We start from the raw sequence: 19,793 nt of genomic DNA on the forward strand, positions 1-19,793 counted from the left end.
ACCACTAGTGTTTGCTTTTGCAGCTGGAGTTCTTCTGCTGCGATGGATGGGGTTGGTCTTCGTGTACGGCATTCACACTGTAACTCTGTACTGACTGCGCGACCGCATCAGTGTGAATGCTATCCAAGCCTGCCTGAGCGGCTCGTTGATCTTGAGGATCTCGTTTATACCTTTGGACCTCCCTCTCTAGATCATGAAGATCTCTCCTGACGTGCCTTGGTGGGGAAGCCTGTCCCTTAAATCGTGACAGGTATGCTCACGGCGGTAGCTCCCAAGCAGGTGCTGCATCGACAACATTATGTTGTGCAGATACACTGGTAAAATCTTCGTCTTCTCATGAATATGGTTCACTGGTGTCATAGGCAGGCACCCTGTTGCAGTCCTCAGGACGCCATTCTGACAGGTTTGAATTTTCTTTTCTCTTTTGCATACCACGCTGGCGCCGCATAGCTTACCACAGACCTACATATTGCTTTGTAAAAGTTCAACAAGGTTTCTTTATCAGCACCCCAAGTGCTGCTCCACACACTGCCGTTTAAAATAACACGTTCACCACATTGGGCCAGTTATTGTCACACCGTTGAAAGTAACAGCCGTTCTATCATTCTGCTTTCCCGGATTCGAAAGTGATGTAACCGTTGCCTACAATTTACTTAATCCTGCACTAATGTTTCATTGCTTCAGGTGGTCTAGCCATCTTTTCCGCTTGTATTCGCCTACTAGCCTGTTGACTTCAAGAGAATGTTCTCTAACTCTTGGGTCTTCAAGGTTCGTACGACGAAGCACATAACGCTTACTTGCTAGTTGTGTCGCCTCTGCTAGGAAATTTGGTGTGATTTCTGGTATTCGACCAGAAGATATTTAGCAAGCGGCTGCTGCAGTGATGATGTCCCGGAAAGTTCTCTCAGCTACCCGAAGATCGGATGGAATGGGTAGCTCTCTGAAGCAGTGATTGGTAAATTCTCTGAACTCTTGTCAATCAGCTTCCATATGGTTCAGAGAAGTACGGTGTTCAGTGGTTAAGGTGTCGGTTGGTCTGAGTACGGAGATTATGAAAATAAGGTGGTTCGAGGCAAGGGAAATGACGGGTTGCCAGTTATCAGACCCTGTGCCACAATATTGATATTGGGAGAACTGTGGTAATCACCTCCTATCCTCGGAGCACGTTATTCATTCACCGTGCAAATCACAGCTATTCATCGGCGCTATGTTCACATTAAGCAGTTCTAGCTCGGCATTACCACACTTTACTGCTACCTCAATACGTTCCATGTATGGGTCACTAGAGTCAAGCTCAAGTGAGATAGGTCTGTACTGGACAGACTGGTGTATATGGAAGACAACTCCTTCTCCTACGCTTCTTGTCCGATCCTTCCGCTGGACAAAGTAACCATCGCAACATTGCAAACCACAGGTGGCGGTGAGCTTTGTTTCCTGGATCGGCGCGACCATGATGTTTTTTAGACTCAAAAAGGTTACAATTTTGCTGACCTAATTGCAGCAATGATGCATTTTCGTGCCTCTGAACAACAACCTGTGGAGTTAGATGCATCAGCAAGCAGCAACATAACTATCGCAATAAGCCTGATTGCGACTCGCCTATGTGTTGGATGCAGATATGGCAAACGGAAAAAGTTCATACTAGCCTGGGGCAATCATCGACCAGGACATTCGTCTTTGAGCTCATCTCCGCAGTCCATGTGGTGAACAGAGTGGTCATAGGCTTAGTTGCGGATATTTTCAAATTCCTTGCTCGGAAAAATGCGATAAGATCGAGGAATTAAACATTGTAGAAATATCATTGGGGAAGGTATACCTCGTAAGTTAGGAAAGTGTAATACAGCCAAGATTGAGGTTAAACAGATCCGTAGAAATTACTCCACTTTGTGGAACTTCCTGTGGTGGTGTTGATGGGTGGAGTAAAGCCTCTTTCTTACAGGCGACAAAGGCGAAATCGGTCTGCACATTTGCTCTCATTATTGCCTGCGAGACTAGCCTGCCCATTTTGCAGATTTCTGGCATGAGGTGGGTGCCTAACAACAACTTAAGAACTTTGATGAGATTTTCGACTTCCGGCTAACTTTGCTGTTTCTGCATTACCATCAACATACTGTCTGGTCCTAACGCTTTGGACCATTTAGCGTTCCTAATGGTATTGGCAACATCATCCATTGTATATTGTGTGGTTCCTCTTCGGAAGGAAGGATCTAATGCGATGGAGTACTGCATTCTCTTCGCCCTGTCGCACAATGGTGTCTCAGTGAACAAAAATCGAAAAATGTGTTATCGACTTTTTATAATTTTATGGCTTTATTTTATAGAGAACACTTCAAATAGGACAATCGTGAAAGAATTTTGTCGATATATGGTATTACTATAAAGTTATAGCTCCTCAAACATAGACAATTTTTTGTAATTACCTTATATTGATATTTATACAAAAAGGGTCACATTCATGGAACTGTATTAAAACAAGTTTTTAGAAATACTAAAACTTTTGAATTGGGAATTAAAGAGTGGCCAATAGTCTTCCTTTTTGTGAACAAAAAAGTTTACATAAAATGTTTATACATAAAGTTCCGTTATGTTGATTGAAGCAATAGCATGTTATATATTACTCATGAGTTTCGCTTCTATCATGGAGTGTATCTAAAAATTGCAACAAATTGCAGCTACGGGCATTTGGTACATGAAACAGACATCCCTTTCAACTAAAATTATGCAAAAATTACATCCGACAAAATCCGATTCTGTGAGACCCGACCACATTTTCATAAACAGTTTGTACGAAAAATGCAAGTTTCCTGATTTGCCTCAGTTTACCAATTCACTTTATTTGACTGCCTCCTGTTATTTTTGTTAATACTTAATCGAAAACACTTCAAAATCTCAAATCTGAAATACTTTTGCTGATAGTTAATGTCACTATTTTGATAGGGGTGGGATATTTTTGTTATATGTATAATAAATTCAACCTACAAACGTTCTTATTTCAGACATAGAGTATATTACAACTTTTGAATTGGGAATTAAAGAGTGACCTTTGGCCTAAGAAAGTTTACATTTGAAGTCAAATAAATCGAGATAGAAAACCACTAGTATAAATATGACTATAGTTTCAATTAAATTTATTTCAAATTCAAACCAACTATGTGGCAACTCCAGGGAATATTTAAAACAGGAGTACCGTTATATTCAGAGACTACATCTAAATCTGAACAAATTTTTGTTTTTAATCGGTAAAATTGAACAGGGACCTTAGAAAATATCGCATATTAAATTTGAAGGCTATTAAATTAAAATCGACTAAGTTATAGCAAAATCGGAAAATGATATATAGGGACTATATCTAAATCTGAACTGATTTTTTTGTCAAAATCGATAAAACTGATCAACGACCTAAGAAAACATAGCATATTAAATTTGAAGGATATTCAATTAAAATTGACCGATCTTTTGCAAATTCGGGAAAAGATATACAAATATGGGGGCTATATCCATATCTGAACCAATTGCTCTCAAAATCGGTAAAACGTATTAGGGGCCCAAGAAAATATCACATTAAATAATTTGAAGGCTATTCTCTTAAAATTGACCGAGTAGTAGCAATATCGGGGAAAGATATATATGAGGGCTATACCCAAATCTGAACCGATATGGACCAAAGTTTGTATTTTTCATTCCTATGCCCTCATAAGTAATTGTACAGCAACAACATCCTATGTCAACTCCTTCCATTTTTGTCCACGTTTACAAGGAAGCGGCGCCACTGTGCGCCGTTCGGACTCGGCGATAAACAGTAGGTCCCATATCATTAGACAGGGGAATACTATGCAAATACATATATGGACAGGAATGTCGTAGAGGCAATGTGATTAGACAACAATTAAAAAAGTGTCAGTCGGCTTTGCCGACAGATATATACCCTCAGCCAATGTGAAGCGAAACTTTCACCTCCGGACAGATCGAATGTATTTAAGGTCTCTTCGGAATTTTGTGGCCCTTTTTGGACATTTGAACTTGCCGAAAAAAATGTGGATTAGGAATTAACTTCACGAACACACAAATGTTGAACTTTTGTAGGGCAGGTACCCTTAGGGACGACCGATATGGGCCATTTTAGAAGTTAAACTAAATTTTGATAAAATACACTGTGCCACAAATTGGAACTCAAGGTCTGTGCGGTGGAAAATTCCTTTTGGAGATGAAAGGCCTTTGTGAGCATATTAAGAATCCAAAAGGAAATTTTCCCCATAGGTCAAGTTTCTGAGATATCGCGCGATGAATTTTTTGAATTTTCGCCTATGATGCTTGAGAAAATAGCTTTATATCTCTGTTTGCCGTTATTGTAGCTTCGTTTTGAGATTACATGTCTTCAGTCAAATCGAATGGCGAATCTTTTTGTAGAACATTTCATTCTTCTAACTCAATTCCTTTCATGACCTTTTCGTCCTTTTTTTCTTGAACCGTAGTAAAAGTACCACAAGATGAGATTTTACAGCATCCAAATATTCCACAAAAATATTGCTCAGAGAATTTTAGGTAAGGTTCTCATTGACAACTAATCGATATTTCCGCGTTTTCATTGTCCTTTTTGACATTCACCCGGTTTTTGTTCAGAAAAAACCTATGTTTTGTTTTTCTGTATATTCGTTATTTGTTATGTATTGGTAGGTAGACATGCCTATTGGTTATCGCTTATATTGACATCTGGGATGTGTCTGAAATATTTACCATATATAGCTCCCGATATGCTGAACACGTTAATGACACATTTTCTTGGAGAATATATCCGGTTTTCTAATATTTTGAACCGGATATAGCGATATAAAACCTGGATTTTGTACCGATTTTAAGTAACCGATTAAGCTTGTATGTATACCATTAGAAAGCTAATAAAATTGCCAATCAGGGAAAATAAATTTTTTGACAGCATCTTACCTGAGTTCGGTGCTAAAACAAAAAACCCGTATTCTTGAACCGTTTTTAAGGAAAAATATCACTGCGCGTAAATATAAAAATAAAAGCTTGGTGGGTGAAATATTCTTTTTGCCGATGTAAGTCGATGAAGTTAATATTATGAACCCGGAAGGACAGTTATGCCATAGGTCAAACTTCTGAGTTATGGCGTGATGCATACATTCTTGATGAACTTTAAGAGCACGACAATAAACCCGTAACATAAATTCCATTTCGCTATAACTCAGAAGTTTGACCTATGGCATAACTGTCCTTCCGGGTTCATAATATTAACTTCATCGACTTACATCGGCAAAAAGAATATTTCACCCACCAAGCTTTTATCTTCATATTTACGCGCAGTGATATTTTTCCTTAAAAACGGTTCAAGAATACGGGTTTTTTGTTTTAGCACCGAACTCAGGTAAGATGCTGTCAAAAAATTTATTTTCCCTGATTGGCAATTTTAAACCAACTTGACTGTAATTTTGCATTCCGTGTTCTCACTGCGTATAAAATCTTCTTACAAAACATTTTCAACACGGATTTATGTTTCGATGTAGCCCTTTTATGGTACCCCGATTCGTTGAGTTTTTACTTGTTATCCCATATTTACTAACATATTTAGCTATAATATGGTATTATAGTGTCTCCGGGGGTAGAACTCCTCCTTGCAAACATTTCTCAAGGTAGGTCCATATTTTGATTTAGCTCCCATACAAATGCACAGCTAAATTTGTATCAATTTCATGCAAAATCCCTTATTTTAAAAATGCAGTCATCAAAAGATTTGCAAATATTTGCAGCCCTAATGTGGTTATTCCGTATCCAGAGAGTCCAATTTCATTCCCCAAAAAATAATCGAACCTAAGTTCGGCCAAGTTTATAAGATGCACTCTATGGAACAAGCGCGTACAACCCATAAAAACACTAAAAAATTGAATTTTTTTTGAAAATTTTTTGCTATATAACTAAGTACCTCCAGACCCCAATCTAATTTTTATAATTTAAATCATTCTCTCTGCTATTAATTAAAAATAAATCTTGTCCAGTTTCATTACGAATTTATTTAATATTTAAACAAATATGAAGTTAATTGTTTTGCAACAATTTTTTAAAATCTGTTGCAACAAAAACTCTTGTATTTTATAGTGAATAACTGAGTAAATATTTACAACAACAAAAATGAAAAAACAAAATCTTTGTCTGCAAAGTGTCTGTAACCGATATAATGGAAAATATTTCGCAATTTTATAGTTCGATTTTTTGACTTTAGCGCCGCTAGATCAGTGGTTTCGACCAGTGTGCATTGGGGAGAAGTACCGAAAGTTGTGGACCGGTATAGCCCATGATACTAAGTTTGGATATAATATGACGAAGACCAAATGTTGGACCAAATCGGTTGAACAGTTCGAGAGTTATCGTGCTCTCCGACCACCACATATGGTGACATAGGCGTTTTTTACGCCTTTCGGGATGTTTTCCCAAGAAATATGGACTTGCTCATGAAAAAAACTTTTACCGTCGTAATGGAGGTAGCGAATGCAAATCGCTTCAACAAAAATCAAAGTGATTCGAGAGCAGGTCTTAAAGTGAATTTATCCGAAATTTTGTGTGAGAGGTACCAGAAAGAGAAGACAAATACAGTCCGTATTAGAACTTGATCTATATCTGGTAGATATATTAGGATGTGCAAAGTATAGATTACATCGGTCACTCCCTTCATGAGTTATCATGCGCAAAATTTTTCCGAACATTTTTGAAGTTTTGTGGGGGAGGTACCTGAAGGAGTGGACCAATATAGCACATCTTCGAATTTAAACTATGTTCTGATAAAATATTATGAAGGCCAATTTATGGACCGAATCGACAGATCCGTTCGAGAGTTATCTTGCGCTCCAACCACTACACAAGATGTCATAGGGGCTTTTTGCACCTTTCCGGTCATTTTCTCAGGAAGTGTGGACTTGCCCCTGATGAAACCTGTACCGTCGTTTGGGGGAAGTGAATACAAGTTGCTGCAACAAAAATCAAAGCGATTCGAGAGCAGGTCCTAAACTGAACTTATCCGAAATTTTGTGTGGGAGGTACCCGAAGGGGTGGGCCGATTGAGTCCATATTGGAACGTCATTTAAGTCTAGTAGAAATTTCACGATGCGCAAAGTATGGACCAAATCGGTTACTCCCTTAAAGAGTTATCATGCCCACAAATTTTCCGAACATTTCAGAACTTTTGTGGGGGAGGTAACGGAAGGAGTGGACCGATATAGCTCATCTTCGACCTTAAACCAAAATTTGAACCGAATCGGTTCATCCATTCGAGAGTTATCGTGCGCTCCAGCCAGCCAGACAGACAGACGGACGGACATGGCTAAATCAACTCCAAATTGTCTGAAACATATTTCGTACAAACATACTTGGGGTCTAAAACCATTATTTCGATGAGGCACATTTTGCCCGTATGAATGTATATGGTAATATTCAAAAATGTTTTACAATCGTTGAAGTTGAGGTTCACCATTTAATAAGTCGCGAACTGTCAATATATTTTATACAATTTTTTTATGGTCGGATAATATTTAGGTGTCCGAAAGGGCAAAAAACTTAGGTGGATAAAAAGACAACGTTTTTTTCCAAAGCGAATATCTCAGCTTCTATATGGGGTATACCAAAAGCAAAACAATGAAATGAAAGTAGAAAATATCAACTTTCCAATGATGTAAAATAGGTGCTCGTAGGTGATCAAACAACGAAGATATCACAATAGTAGCAAATAAAACCCCAATTTTAATTTTTGCGATTTTAATTATATTGACGAATATCACAGCTTTGGTTGCAAACTTTCCGAAAGCAAAGCCTGACTATGAAAGTAGAAGATCCCGCCTTTACAATGATGCAAACTAGGTCGGCGTAGGTAACCAAATAACGGAGATATCGTAATAGTCGGTAATACATCCCATTTTTCTATTTTTTTTGGAAATCACGCTACAGGTCGCAATTTTGATCGGATCGTCACGAAAATTTGAGGGTTAATGGGGGTCTCACAGATGAAGAAGCCTATTGATTTTGGTGATGGTCGGATTATATTTAGAGTTCGTAATAGGCAAAAAACTTATTTGCATAAAAAGACAACGTTTTTTCCAAAGCGAATGTCTCAACTTCTCTATGGGATATTCCAAATGCAAATCCTGGCGATGAAAATAGAAAATATCACCTTTACATGGATGTAACGAAGGTTGTCGTAGGTGGTCAAACAACGAAGATATCGCATTAGTCGCTAATAGAACCCAACTTTTCATTTTTGCGATTTTAATAATAATGACGGATATCACACCATTGGTTGGGGACCTTCTAAAAGCAAAGCCTGACTAAGAAAGTAGAAAATCGCATATTTAAAACAAGTGAGCAAAGGCTATAGTCGCAACGGGGCCGACCATGTGATACCCTACACCACTACCCCTGTGCTTAAGCTGTTCACTGGTAAACATTTCTTTTAGGGAATATAATCCGGCTACTACCAAACACAATATGCCTCTTTCTCCCTGGGACCTCCATAAACAACCAAAATTTCGACCTGTAGCGTGATTGTAAAAAATGGAAGAATAGGATGCATTACCAACTATTGTGGTATCTCCCTTGTTTGACCACCTTCGCCAACCTACTTTACACCAATGTACAGGTAATATTTTCTTCTTCCATTGACAGGCTTTGCCGTTGAAATACCCCTACTAGAAACTGATATATTCACTACGAATAAAACATTGAATTTCTCTCCACATGCGTTTTTCCCCTTTCCGACCCCTAAATATTATCCGAATATCACCAAAATCAATAGGCTTCTTTCTCTGTGGGGCCCCCATCAACCCCCAAAATTATGACTATCTAATCAAAATTCCAACCTGTAGCGTGATTACAAAAAATTGCGATATCTCGGTTGTTTGCCCACTTAAACCAACATATTTTGCATCAATATAAAGGAGATATTTTCTTCTTCCATTGGCGCGCTTTCCTTTTGGAATACTGCTACCAGAAGCGGAGATATTCGCATAAGAAAAAACGTTGACTTTTCTCCACAAAAGCTTTTTTATTCCGACTCCTGAATATTGTCCAACCATCACCAAGCTTAATAGGCATCTTCCTCCCAAAAAATTCGGCACGATCCGATAAAAATTGCGACCTGTAGCGTGATTACAAAAAAATCGGAAAATGGGATGCATTACCGACTATTGCGATATCTCTGTTGTTTGACCACCTACGACAGCCAACTTTACATCGTTGTAATGGTGATATTTTCTACTTTCCTTGTCAGGTTTTGCTTTTGATATACCCCTTAAAGAAACAGAGCTATTGACTTTGAAATAAAACGTTGACCTTCTCCCAAATAAGTTTTTGCCAATTCCGACCCCCGAATATTATCCGACCATCATCAAAATCAATAGGCTTCTTGCACTGTGGGACCCCCAATAACTCACAGAATTTCGTGACGATCCAATCAATATTGCGACCTGCAGCGCGATTTTATAAAAAATTAAAAATGGGATGTATTACCGACTATCGCTATATCTCTATTATTTGACCACCTACGCCAACCTACTTTGCATAATTTTAAATATGCGATTTTCTACTTTCTTAGTCAGGCTTTGCTTTTAGAAGGTCCCCAACCAATGGTGTGATATCCGTCATTATTATTAAAATCGCAAAAATGAAAAGTTGGGTTCTATTAGCGACTAATGCGATATCTTCGTTGTTTGACCACCTACGACAACCTTCGTTACATCCATGTAAAGGTGATATTTTCTATTTTCATCGCCAGGATTTGCATTTGGAATATCCCATAGAGAAGTTGAGACATTCGCTTTGGAAAAAACGTTGTCTTTTTATGCAAATAAGTTTTTTGCCTATTACGAACTCTAAATATAATCCGACCATCACCAAAATCAATAGGCTTCTTCATCTGTGAGACCCCCATTAACCCTCAAATTTTCGTGACGATCCGATCAAAATTGCGACCTGTAGCGTGATTTCCAAAAAAAATAGAAAAATGGGATGTATTACCGACTATTACGATATCTCCGTTATTTGGTTACCTACGCCGACCTAGTTTGCATCATTGTAAAGGCGGGATCTTCTACTTTCATAGTCAGGCTTTGCTTTCGGAAAGTTTGCAACCAAAGCTGTGATATTCGTCAATATAATTAAAATCGCAAAAATTAAAATTGGGGTTTTATTTGCTACTATTGTGATATCTTCGTTGTTTGATCACCTACGAGCACCTATTTTACATCATTGGAAAGTTGATATTTTCTACTTTCATTTCATTGTTTTGCTTTTGGTATACCCCATATAGAAGCTGAGATATTCGCTTTGGAAAAAAACGTTGTCTTTTTATCCACCTAAGTTTTTTGCCCTTTCGGACACCTAAATATTATCCGACCATCACCAAAATCAATAGGCTTCTTCCCCTCCGGGATCCTCATCAACACCCAAAATTTGGCGACGATCCGATCAAAATTGCGACCTGTAGCGTGATTACAAGGTTTAGATGGACAGACGGACAGACGGACAGACGGACAGACGGACGGACGGACGGACTGACGGACGGACACACATAGCCAGATCGACTCAGCTCGTCGAGACATTCATTTTGGTATATATAAGTATAGGTCTACGACCATTATTTCGATGCGTTACAAACTTTTTGGGCAAAACCAACTTATAATACCCTCCCCACATAGTGGTGTAGGGTATAATTATGCAAAGTAGGTTGGCGTAGGTGGTCAAATAATAGAGATATAGCGATAGTCGGTAATACATCCCATTTTTAATTTTTTATAAAATCGCGCTGCAGGTCGCAATATTGATTGGATCGTCACGAAATTCTGTGAGTTATTGGGGGTCCCACAGTGCAAGAAGCCTATTGATTTTGATGATGGTCGGATAATATTCGGGGGTCGGAATTGGCAAAAACTTATTTGGGAGAAGGTCAACGTTTTATTTCAAAGTCAATAGCTCTGTTTCTTTAAGGGGTATATCAAAAGCAAAACCTGACAAGGAAAGTAGAAAATATCACCATTACAACGATGTAAAGTTGGCTGTCGTAGGTGGTCAAACAACAGAGATATCGCAATAGTCGGTAATGCATCCCATTTTCCGATTTTTTTGTAATCACGCTACAGGTCGCAATTTTTATCGGATCGTGCCGAATTTTTTGGGAGGAAGATGCCTATTAAGCTTGGTGATGGTTGGACAATATTCAGGAGTCGGAATAAAAAAGCTTTTGTGGAGAAAAGTCAACGTTTTTTCTTATGCGAATATCTCCGCTTCTGGTAGCAGTATTCCAAAAGGAAAGCGCGCCAATGGAAGAAGAAAATATCTCCTTTATATTGATGCAAAATATGTTGGTTTAAGTGGGCAAACAACCGAGATATCGCAATTTTTTGTAATCACGCTACAGGTTGGAATTTTGATTAGATAGTCATAATTTTGGGGGTTGATGGGGGCCCCACAGAGAAAGAAGCCTATTGATTTTGGTGATATTCGGATAATATTTAGGGGTCGGAAAGGGGAAAAACGCATGTGGAGAGAAATTCAATGTTTTATTCGTAGTGAATATATCAGTTTCTAGTAGGGGTATTTCAACGGCAAAGCCTGTCAATGGAAGAAGAAAATATTACCTGTACATTGGTGTAAAGTAGGTTGGCGAAGGTGGTCAAACAAGGGAGATACCACAATAGTTGGTAATGCATCCTATTCTTCCATTTTTTACAATCACGCTACAGGTCGAAATTTTGGTTGTTTATGGAGGTCCCAGGGAGAAAGAGGCATATTGTGTTTGGTAGTAGCCGGATTATATTCCCTAAAAGAAATGTTTACCAGTGAACAGCTTAAGCACAGGGGTAGTGGTGTAGGGTATCACATGGTCGGCCCCGTTGCGACTATAGCCTTTGCTCACTTGTTTTTTCTATTTTTCGTATTAAACAAAAAAATATATTTTTGAAATAATATTCCAACAACAAGTTTTCGTCTTTTGTTGTTGCTGTAATATGTCAGTTATAAATCCTATCGTTAAAATTTTGGTCTCATATTTTTCTACGCGTTGTCTAGAATCTGTACGTATTTTTAATTTATTTTTTTTCGAGTTTTATTTGGACTCTAAATTAGAATAAATTCAATCTACTCCAAGATTTGTTCAGTATTTCTTGATTTTCCGCGAAAATAGAAATACATTTAGTAAATATTTAGGCATCTACGGATAGATATTAAATGCTGTTAACGCTTTATATATACATTTTCTTATTACAGCAAAAATTGAATTTTTAAATATTTGTTCTTTATAAGGGAATAAAACCGCCCATAACTTTGGAGCGCAGCATCCAATTTTGTGAACGCGAACAGACTTAAAACCACGATTTTTTTCTTAATCTATGTTCCAAAAATTGCGGATGTGCTCGCAAAATTTTTTTTTAAAATTTCTTCCAATGGAATTGCAAAAGAAATTTGAAATTTACCATATATACCATTTCTAGCCTAAAGGCTGAGGGTATAAAAACTCGTTTTATAACAAAATACCCTCAGCATTTATGCTAATTTATGCTAACTGAAAAACCTCTATGTATGACACCGTGTGTAGTGTTTGGAACGCAAGATAACTCTTGAACGGATCTGCCGATTCGGTCCAAAATTTGGCCCTCATAATATTTGTTCCAAACTTAGTTTAAGTTCGAAGATAAGCCATATCAGTCCACTCCTGCAGGTACCTCCTCCCAAGAATTCAAAAATGTTCGGAAAAATTGTGCGCATGATAACTCTTGATGGTAGTGACCGATTTGGTCCATACTTTACACATCCCAATATATCTACCAAATATATATCAGGTTCGAATATGGACTATACTTGTCCACTCCTTCGGGTACCTCCCACACAAAATGTTGGATAAGTTCACTTTAAGAACTGCTCTGGAATCACTTTGATTTTTGTTGAAGCAACTTTCATTCGCTGCCTCAATTACGACGGTAAAAGTTTTTTCAGAGGCAAGTCCATACTTCTTGAGAAAACAGCCCGTAAAGTGTAAAAACCCTCTATGACACCATGTAGTGGATTGGAGAGCACGACAACTCTCGAACCTGAGTTGATCCACAATTTGCATATCGTAATATTTCTTCGAATATTAGATGAATTCGAAGGTGGTGCTTGTAGATCCACTCCTTCCGGTACCTCCCCCATAATAATTAGAAAATTTTAGCTAAAATAGTACGCGCAATATCTCATAAACAGAGCAACCAGGTATGTGCGAAAATTGAAAATGTTTACCTAGTGGTCCTGTTTACAGCGATATCATGTTTGTCGTAGGCAAGTACATGCTCCCTGATATAATGGTCCAAATCCTCTTAATTATATGATGACCAACTTAAACGACAGGTGGTCGCGATATCTGTCGAGGGGAATGACACACAAAATAAGACCCACTTTCAAAATGGAATATGTCGGTCCACTCCTTTAGATACCATCCCCGCAAAACTTTTTGAGCTTCTATCCAAATCTATATTTTTGTCGGTTCATACTCCCAACATTTTCAAAACCCCTTAAATATATACGTTTTTAGAAAAAAGTGTTTCAATTCACACAGGTTGATTGTATATCTCTGTAATTTTTAATTATACCCTACACCACTATGTGGGGAGGGTATTATAAGTTGGTTTAGCCCAAAAAGTTTGTAACGCTTCAAAATAATGGTCGTAGACCCATACTTATATATACCAAAATGATTGCCTCGACGAGCTTAGTCGATCTGGCTATGTGTGTCCGTCCGTCTGTCCGTTTGTCCATCTAAACCTTGTCCCGCTACAGTTAGCAAGTTTTTTTTTTCAAAACAAATATCTCAGTGTCTTTAAAGGGTATACCAAAAGCAAAATCTGACAATGAAAGTAGAAAATATCACCTTCCTAACGATGTAAATTTGATTGTCGTAGCCGATTAAACAACATAGATACCGCAATAGTCGGTAATGCATCCTTTTCTCCATTTTCTGGAAAAACACTACAGGTCGAAATTTTGATCGGATCATCACATTTTGGGAGTTGATGGGGGTCTCATAGAGAAAGAAGTCTATTGATGTTGGTGATTGTTGATATTCAGGGTTCGGAATGGAAAAAATTATATTGAGAACATTCAACGTTTTATTCATATGCGAATATCATCGCTTCTAGTAGGCGTATTCCAAAAGGAAAGTCCCTCAATGTAAGAAGATAAGATTTCCTTTACATTGCAAAGTCGGTAATGCATCTCATTTTTCATATTCTAAGTTTCATTTTTATGCGAATATCTCCGCTTTTAGTAGTCGTATTCCAAACGGAAAGCCCGTCAATGGATGAGTAAAATATCACCTTTATTATGATGCAAAATTTGAATTGTACTGATGAGTATATCAGCTTTAGTTGGATGCAACAATGAAGAAATTCTTATCTTTAAAATTTTCCCAATTGCGTTACCAAAATTGTTGAAATGCTTGAAAACGACTCTGGATATCCCTATTTCCAATTTATGGAATTTTATTTCCATGTCAGATATTTCTGCTTCTGTTGGACATATTTCAAGGAGAGAGCTTGACAATGAAAATGAACCATCTGAGCTTTAAATTAATACAAACTGTGGCAATTATGGTAATATATCAGAGTTATTTAAAAAAGCGCTAAGCTATTACAACTTTAATATTTTGAAGTTTTTACTTTAATAACAAATAACTCTTCTTCGTTTTGGATTATTTAAGACATATAAAATGCTAATCAAGAAGACCAGCAGAGCTTTCAATCAGTACCAATTAGATGTCGACAGTAGTCAAATATAAAGAACGTTAAAAACTTGGATTTGGGCGTCGGGTTAGTAACGCTCCCCTAGAAAAAGCAGCCTACTACGAAAAAACGAAAGAATTGAATAACAAACCCTCTAAAGTTGACGAGTTCGCAAAAGTTTTAAGGACCATGATCTGCCAATCTGCACCTGGAAAGTTCGCAATCTGTAGAGAGAAGGTGCAGTCTTCGCATTGGCAGACGTACTTGAAAAGTACAAGGCTGATATTACTACCATACAGGAAATACGATGGATTGGGCAAGACGTCACAACAACACCTAAAGGTGACGCACTGTATTATAGCTGCCATGACGTAAAGCATGAGTTTGGTTGCGGATTCGTAGTTAGTCCGAGACTTAAACATCTGGTATCACCCCAGTGAATGAAAGACTTGCTGCAATTCGAATAAAAGCTAAATTCTTCAACATCAGCTTTACAGCTGCAAAAAACATGGTAGTTAGCAGTACCAGGTTTAATCATCTCTATATTCATAAGGGCACCTGCCTGTCTCCAGATTAAAGAACAAGTAATCAAATTGATCATGTTGTGATAGATGGAAGACATTCATCCAGCGTGTTGGATGTACGATCGTTCCGAGGCGCAAACATTGATTTGGACCACTACCTTGTTGCAGCAAAGGTACGTACCCGTCTAAACGTTGCAAATAAAGCACGAACAGACACAGCGCGTAAGTTGGACATTGATAGGCTGCAAACACAACAGATAGCCACAGCATATTCCACTCACCTATCCCAATTGCTTAACGCGAGCACTCCATGTCCCGATAACATAACAACACAATGGCAAAATATTGCCCACTCCATGCAAACAGCCGCAAAATCCTCCACAAGGAATTCATGGTATGACCAGGAGTGTCGTGCTGCTACCGAAGAAAAAAATGCGCCATATAGAGCTACTTTACAAGCAGTAGCAACACGTAGCGCACGAGAGAGATATCGGGAGAAAAGGAGAAAAGAGAAACGTCTTTTCCGCAAGAAAAAGAGAGAAATGGAAAAGCGAGAGTGTGAAAAAATCGAGATGTACAGGAGCCAGAATGAAGTCCGAAAATTCTACCAAAGAGTGAAACATCAACCAGATAGCTTTGGTACAGGCACATCCTCCTGTAGAGACCAGCAAGGTAATCTGGTAACAGATACAGATATCGTGCTCAGGATATGGAAGAAACATTTCTCCAATCTGCTGGTATCCAATAGTAGCGAAGGCGATGATACCACAGATCCAATCCCAGAAGATGGTATAGAAAGTATACCGCCCAGCCAAGATGAGGTAAAAGCAGCAATCAACCGGCTGAAGAATAATAAAGCAGCAGGAGCCGATGGCTTAACAGCCGAGCTGTTTAAACCGGAGGCGATGCGCTGATAAGGTGTATGCATCAGCTAGTTAGCACCATCTGGCAGGAAGAACGCGTACCCGATGATTGGAATCTGATAAGACTGTATGCTCCAACTATAGGGGCATAAGTGATCTCCCTATTGCCTATAAGATTGTATCAGGGATATTGTGCGAACGACTAAAGCCAATGGTCAACGAAATAATTGAACCATACCAATGTGGCTTTAGACCTGGCAAGTCCACCATTGACCAGATATTTACCCTGCGGCAAATCCTGGAGAAGACCCAAGAGATGCAGATCGACACATATCACCTTTTTGTCGATTATAAAGCAGCATTCGACAGTCCCCTCCGATCAAAGGTATTCCATGCAATGTCTGAATTTGGTATCCCCGCAAAGCTCATCCGGCTTTGTTAGATGACTTTAACTGATACTAGTTCCTCAGTTAAAATTGGAAAGAGCCTCTCCGAACAGTTCAGTACCAAAAGAGGTTTCAGACAAGGAGACAGCCTTTCGTGTGACCTATTCAACATTTTGCGGGAAAAGGTAATACGGGATGCAAATGTTAAAAGAAATGGCACATGATGACATAGACATCATGGACGATCAGTAAAGGAAGTAACTGATACCTTTAGGAAGGTCGAAGCAGAATCTGCGAAAATGGGTCTGGCGATAAACGGGGAAAAGACCAAATTGATGGTGTCGACGCGCAAAGCGTCCATAGAGCTCGGACCAACTGTGGAAGTTGTACCTACAATTTTGAGGTAGTTAAAGACTTCGTCTACCTCGGCACTGCCATAAACACAACAAACAACATCAGTTGTGAAATAAGAAGAAGAATTGTATTGGCCAACAGATGCTACTATGGTCTAAGTAAGCAATTTAAAAACAAAGCCACATCTCGTCAAACAAAAATAACACTATACAAAACGCTGATACTACCCGTGCTAATGTATGGCTCCGAAGCATGGGTACTTGCGCAAGCATATAAGGCAGTGTTTGGTGTGTTTGAGAGGAAAATTCTTTGAAAGATCTACGGACCAATCTGCGTTGACGGTGAATATTGACGTCTTATGAACCACGAGCTGTATCTGCTATACAACGACTTCAATATACTTAAACGTATCGAGATGCAGCGATTGCGTTGGCTAGGCCATATCATAAGAATGAGCGATGATGAACCCGCTAAAAAGGCGTATGAATACATGCCACATGGCGGTGCACGCAGAATCGGCAGGCCTAAGCTTCGATGGAGCATACAAGTGGATGAAGAAATGAAAAGGCGCGGTATTCCAAAAAGTCAAGCGAAAAACAGAGAGGAATGGAGATCTTTTCTTAGTTCGGTCTATGGAACAAATGTTCTGTAATGGGCCAACTAAGTAAGTAAGTAAGTCAAATATAAAATTGAATATTAATTATTTTGGTTCAAGCCAGATAGGTGAAAACTTTAATATTCCCCTAAAAGAAATGTTTACGAGTGAAAAGCTTGCACACAGGGTTAGTGGTGTAGGGTATAACACAGTCGGTCCCGTCCCGACTATGACCTTTTCTCAATTGTTTTTCAATGTACCTCTTAGGTTATAACAGCTCAACTCCAAAGGGAATTAAGTCAAATAACCGTTATATTGTTTGGGTCCCAACCAAGGGTACTTGTGGAAGCATATGAGAGAATATGATACGATTAAGATGGGAACTTTGCACGGTATGAATTACTAGTTCCTCAACATATCGGCCATGTTATGAGAATAGGTTGTGATGTCCCCACCAAACAAAAACGATTTGAACTTTAACCTAATGACGTTGGGAAGAATGGACGTCGGGTTGGGAACATTAATCCAAGTACGGCTTATGAAACAAAGGTTTCATGTTGGCAAGTAATATAACCTCCGCAGCAACATAGTTCTCAAAAATATTGTTGATGTTTTTGACAGCAATGTCGCAGTTATTTTGATTAATGTGTGTACTATGCAAATTATCTATCCATATTTTTGCCTCAATACATGACTATCAAGCACACACACTTAAAGCTTACCCCTAATGGCAAATCGGAACAATACATTATCCAAAATAAAGAATATATTTCCTTAAATAATTTTTGCAGCGATTTTCTACATTTTGGCCAATTTGATGATTTTGGCACATTATTATCAGCAGCTTCTACCTACCCTCTAAACACATCCAGTCGTTTGTTGTACGACGTAATGTGGCCAAAAATAAAATAACTGCTAGACGAAAACAAGACAACTAGAGATAAATAATAGAAATAGAAAAATACACAGTAAATGAAAACGAAAACGAAGCGTAGAGGAAGATTATCAGATGTCAGATTAACAATATAATTTTGACAAAGTGTAATTATGAACATGATGATGCTGATGATAAATATCTTCTGCTTCTTCCAAAAATTTCGGGTCGGGGAGAAATATTAGACAAACAAACAAAATCCAAACTGAAAGACAGACAAAAAACATTGCTATGAAGAAAGACTCTTTATTTTTCGATGATGACTAAAAGCAGGTTGTTTTGGAGCCACAATATTGTGTGGAAGTAGCTGCAAATAGTGACTATAAAAATGATGAGAATCTCTGAGTTCAACATCATAAAACTTACAACGTTCTTTGTGAATACAACTAATTTAAAATTCAAAACAAAATGAAATTCGTCATTGTTTTTGCTGCTCTCTTCGCTGTTGCCTTGGCTGCTCCTGCTCAGGATTATGCTAATGCTGAAGTATTGCGTTTGGAATCTGATGTCAGACCAGAAGGCTATAACTTTGCGTAAGTTGTTGTGGCACAAGCGAAAAAAAGTGGAATAACCAACAACCATATTTCTAATTTCTTACAGTTTGGAAACCAGCGATGGCAAAACTCACACAGAAGAAGGTTCTTTGAAGAATGTTGGCTCCGAGGATGAAGCTATTGTTGTCCGTGGTTCTTACTCCTTCATTGCTGATGATGGCCAAACCTACACCGTCAACTATATTGCCGATGAAAATGGTTTCCAACCCGAAGGTGCTCATTTGCCCAACACTGCCCACTAAATGATTATGAGAAACAACAATCAAATCGTTGATCCCCATCTATAGATACTCCTAGTGGTAAACAAGAGCTGTTTAAAGTCCCTCCCAAAAAAAAAAATAATTAAAAATATACAAAGAAAACATGTTATAGTATTAGTTGCAAATAAAGGCAAAACATTGTTGTAAAACAACAAAGGAATTATCGTGTTCAATTGCGAAATATCAAATTAAGTTAAACTAAAACGGCTAAAAGACATGGATGCCACTAAATATAAACGTAGTACATAAATAGACAAAATACGGAAGTTGAATATCAGACATCGATGCAATCGCAAGATATAGACTCAGTATATTCCACGAAAAGTGTCCAATTGCCTAATTAAAGCCCTTCTCGTTGCAACAAGATTTCAACACAGAAGCAAAGTATTGTCCACTAAATGCCCACAGCCGCAAAATCCATACTGGGATACCGTCTCCAAAATGCAAACCATGGTACGACCAACATGGGCGAGAGAAATGGAAAAAAAACGGGAATGTGCAAATGGGAGAGATAAACTTATCCGAAACAGAATGTCCGAAATTCCTACTAAAGCGTTAAAAATCAAACTGATGTCT

The 19,793-nt window shown here is 38.3% G+C and overlaps 1 protein-coding gene across 1 annotated transcript; it reads left to right on the forward strand.

Moving 5' to 3' along the window:
* The first annotated feature begins 18,772 nt into the window (after positions 1-18,772).
* On the forward strand, positions 18,773-19,299 carry LOC141401112 (larval cuticle protein 65Ag1-like). Its single transcript, XM_073980960.1, has 2 exons — positions 18,773-18,936; positions 19,004-19,299. Exons 1-2 carry the CDS (start codon positions 18,812-18,814, stop codon positions 19,197-19,199), a joined length of 321 nt encoding a protein of 106 aa, XP_073837061.1. The 5' UTR covers positions 18,773-18,811; the 3' UTR covers positions 19,200-19,299.
* The last annotated feature ends 494 nt before the right edge of the window (positions 19,300-19,793 follow it).

Source organism: Musca autumnalis, unplaced genomic scaffold, assembly GCF_047663935.1.
Source record: "Musca autumnalis isolate F117 unplaced genomic scaffold, ASM4766393v1 scaffold_4, whole genome shotgun sequence".
Taxonomy (NCBI): domain Eukaryota; kingdom Metazoa; phylum Arthropoda; class Insecta; order Diptera; family Muscidae; genus Musca; species Musca autumnalis.

Excerpts from the sequence above, each read along its gene's own strand:
- LOC141401112 (XM_073980960.1), top strand. The coding sequence starts at position 18,812 with ATGAAATTCGTCATTGTTTTTGCTGCTCTCTTCGCTGTTGCCTTGGCT. Across the intron at positions 18,937-19,003 it reads CCAGAAGGCTATAACTTTGC|TTTGGAAACCAGCGATGGCA; the intron begins GTAAGTTGTTGT and ends AATTTCTTACAG.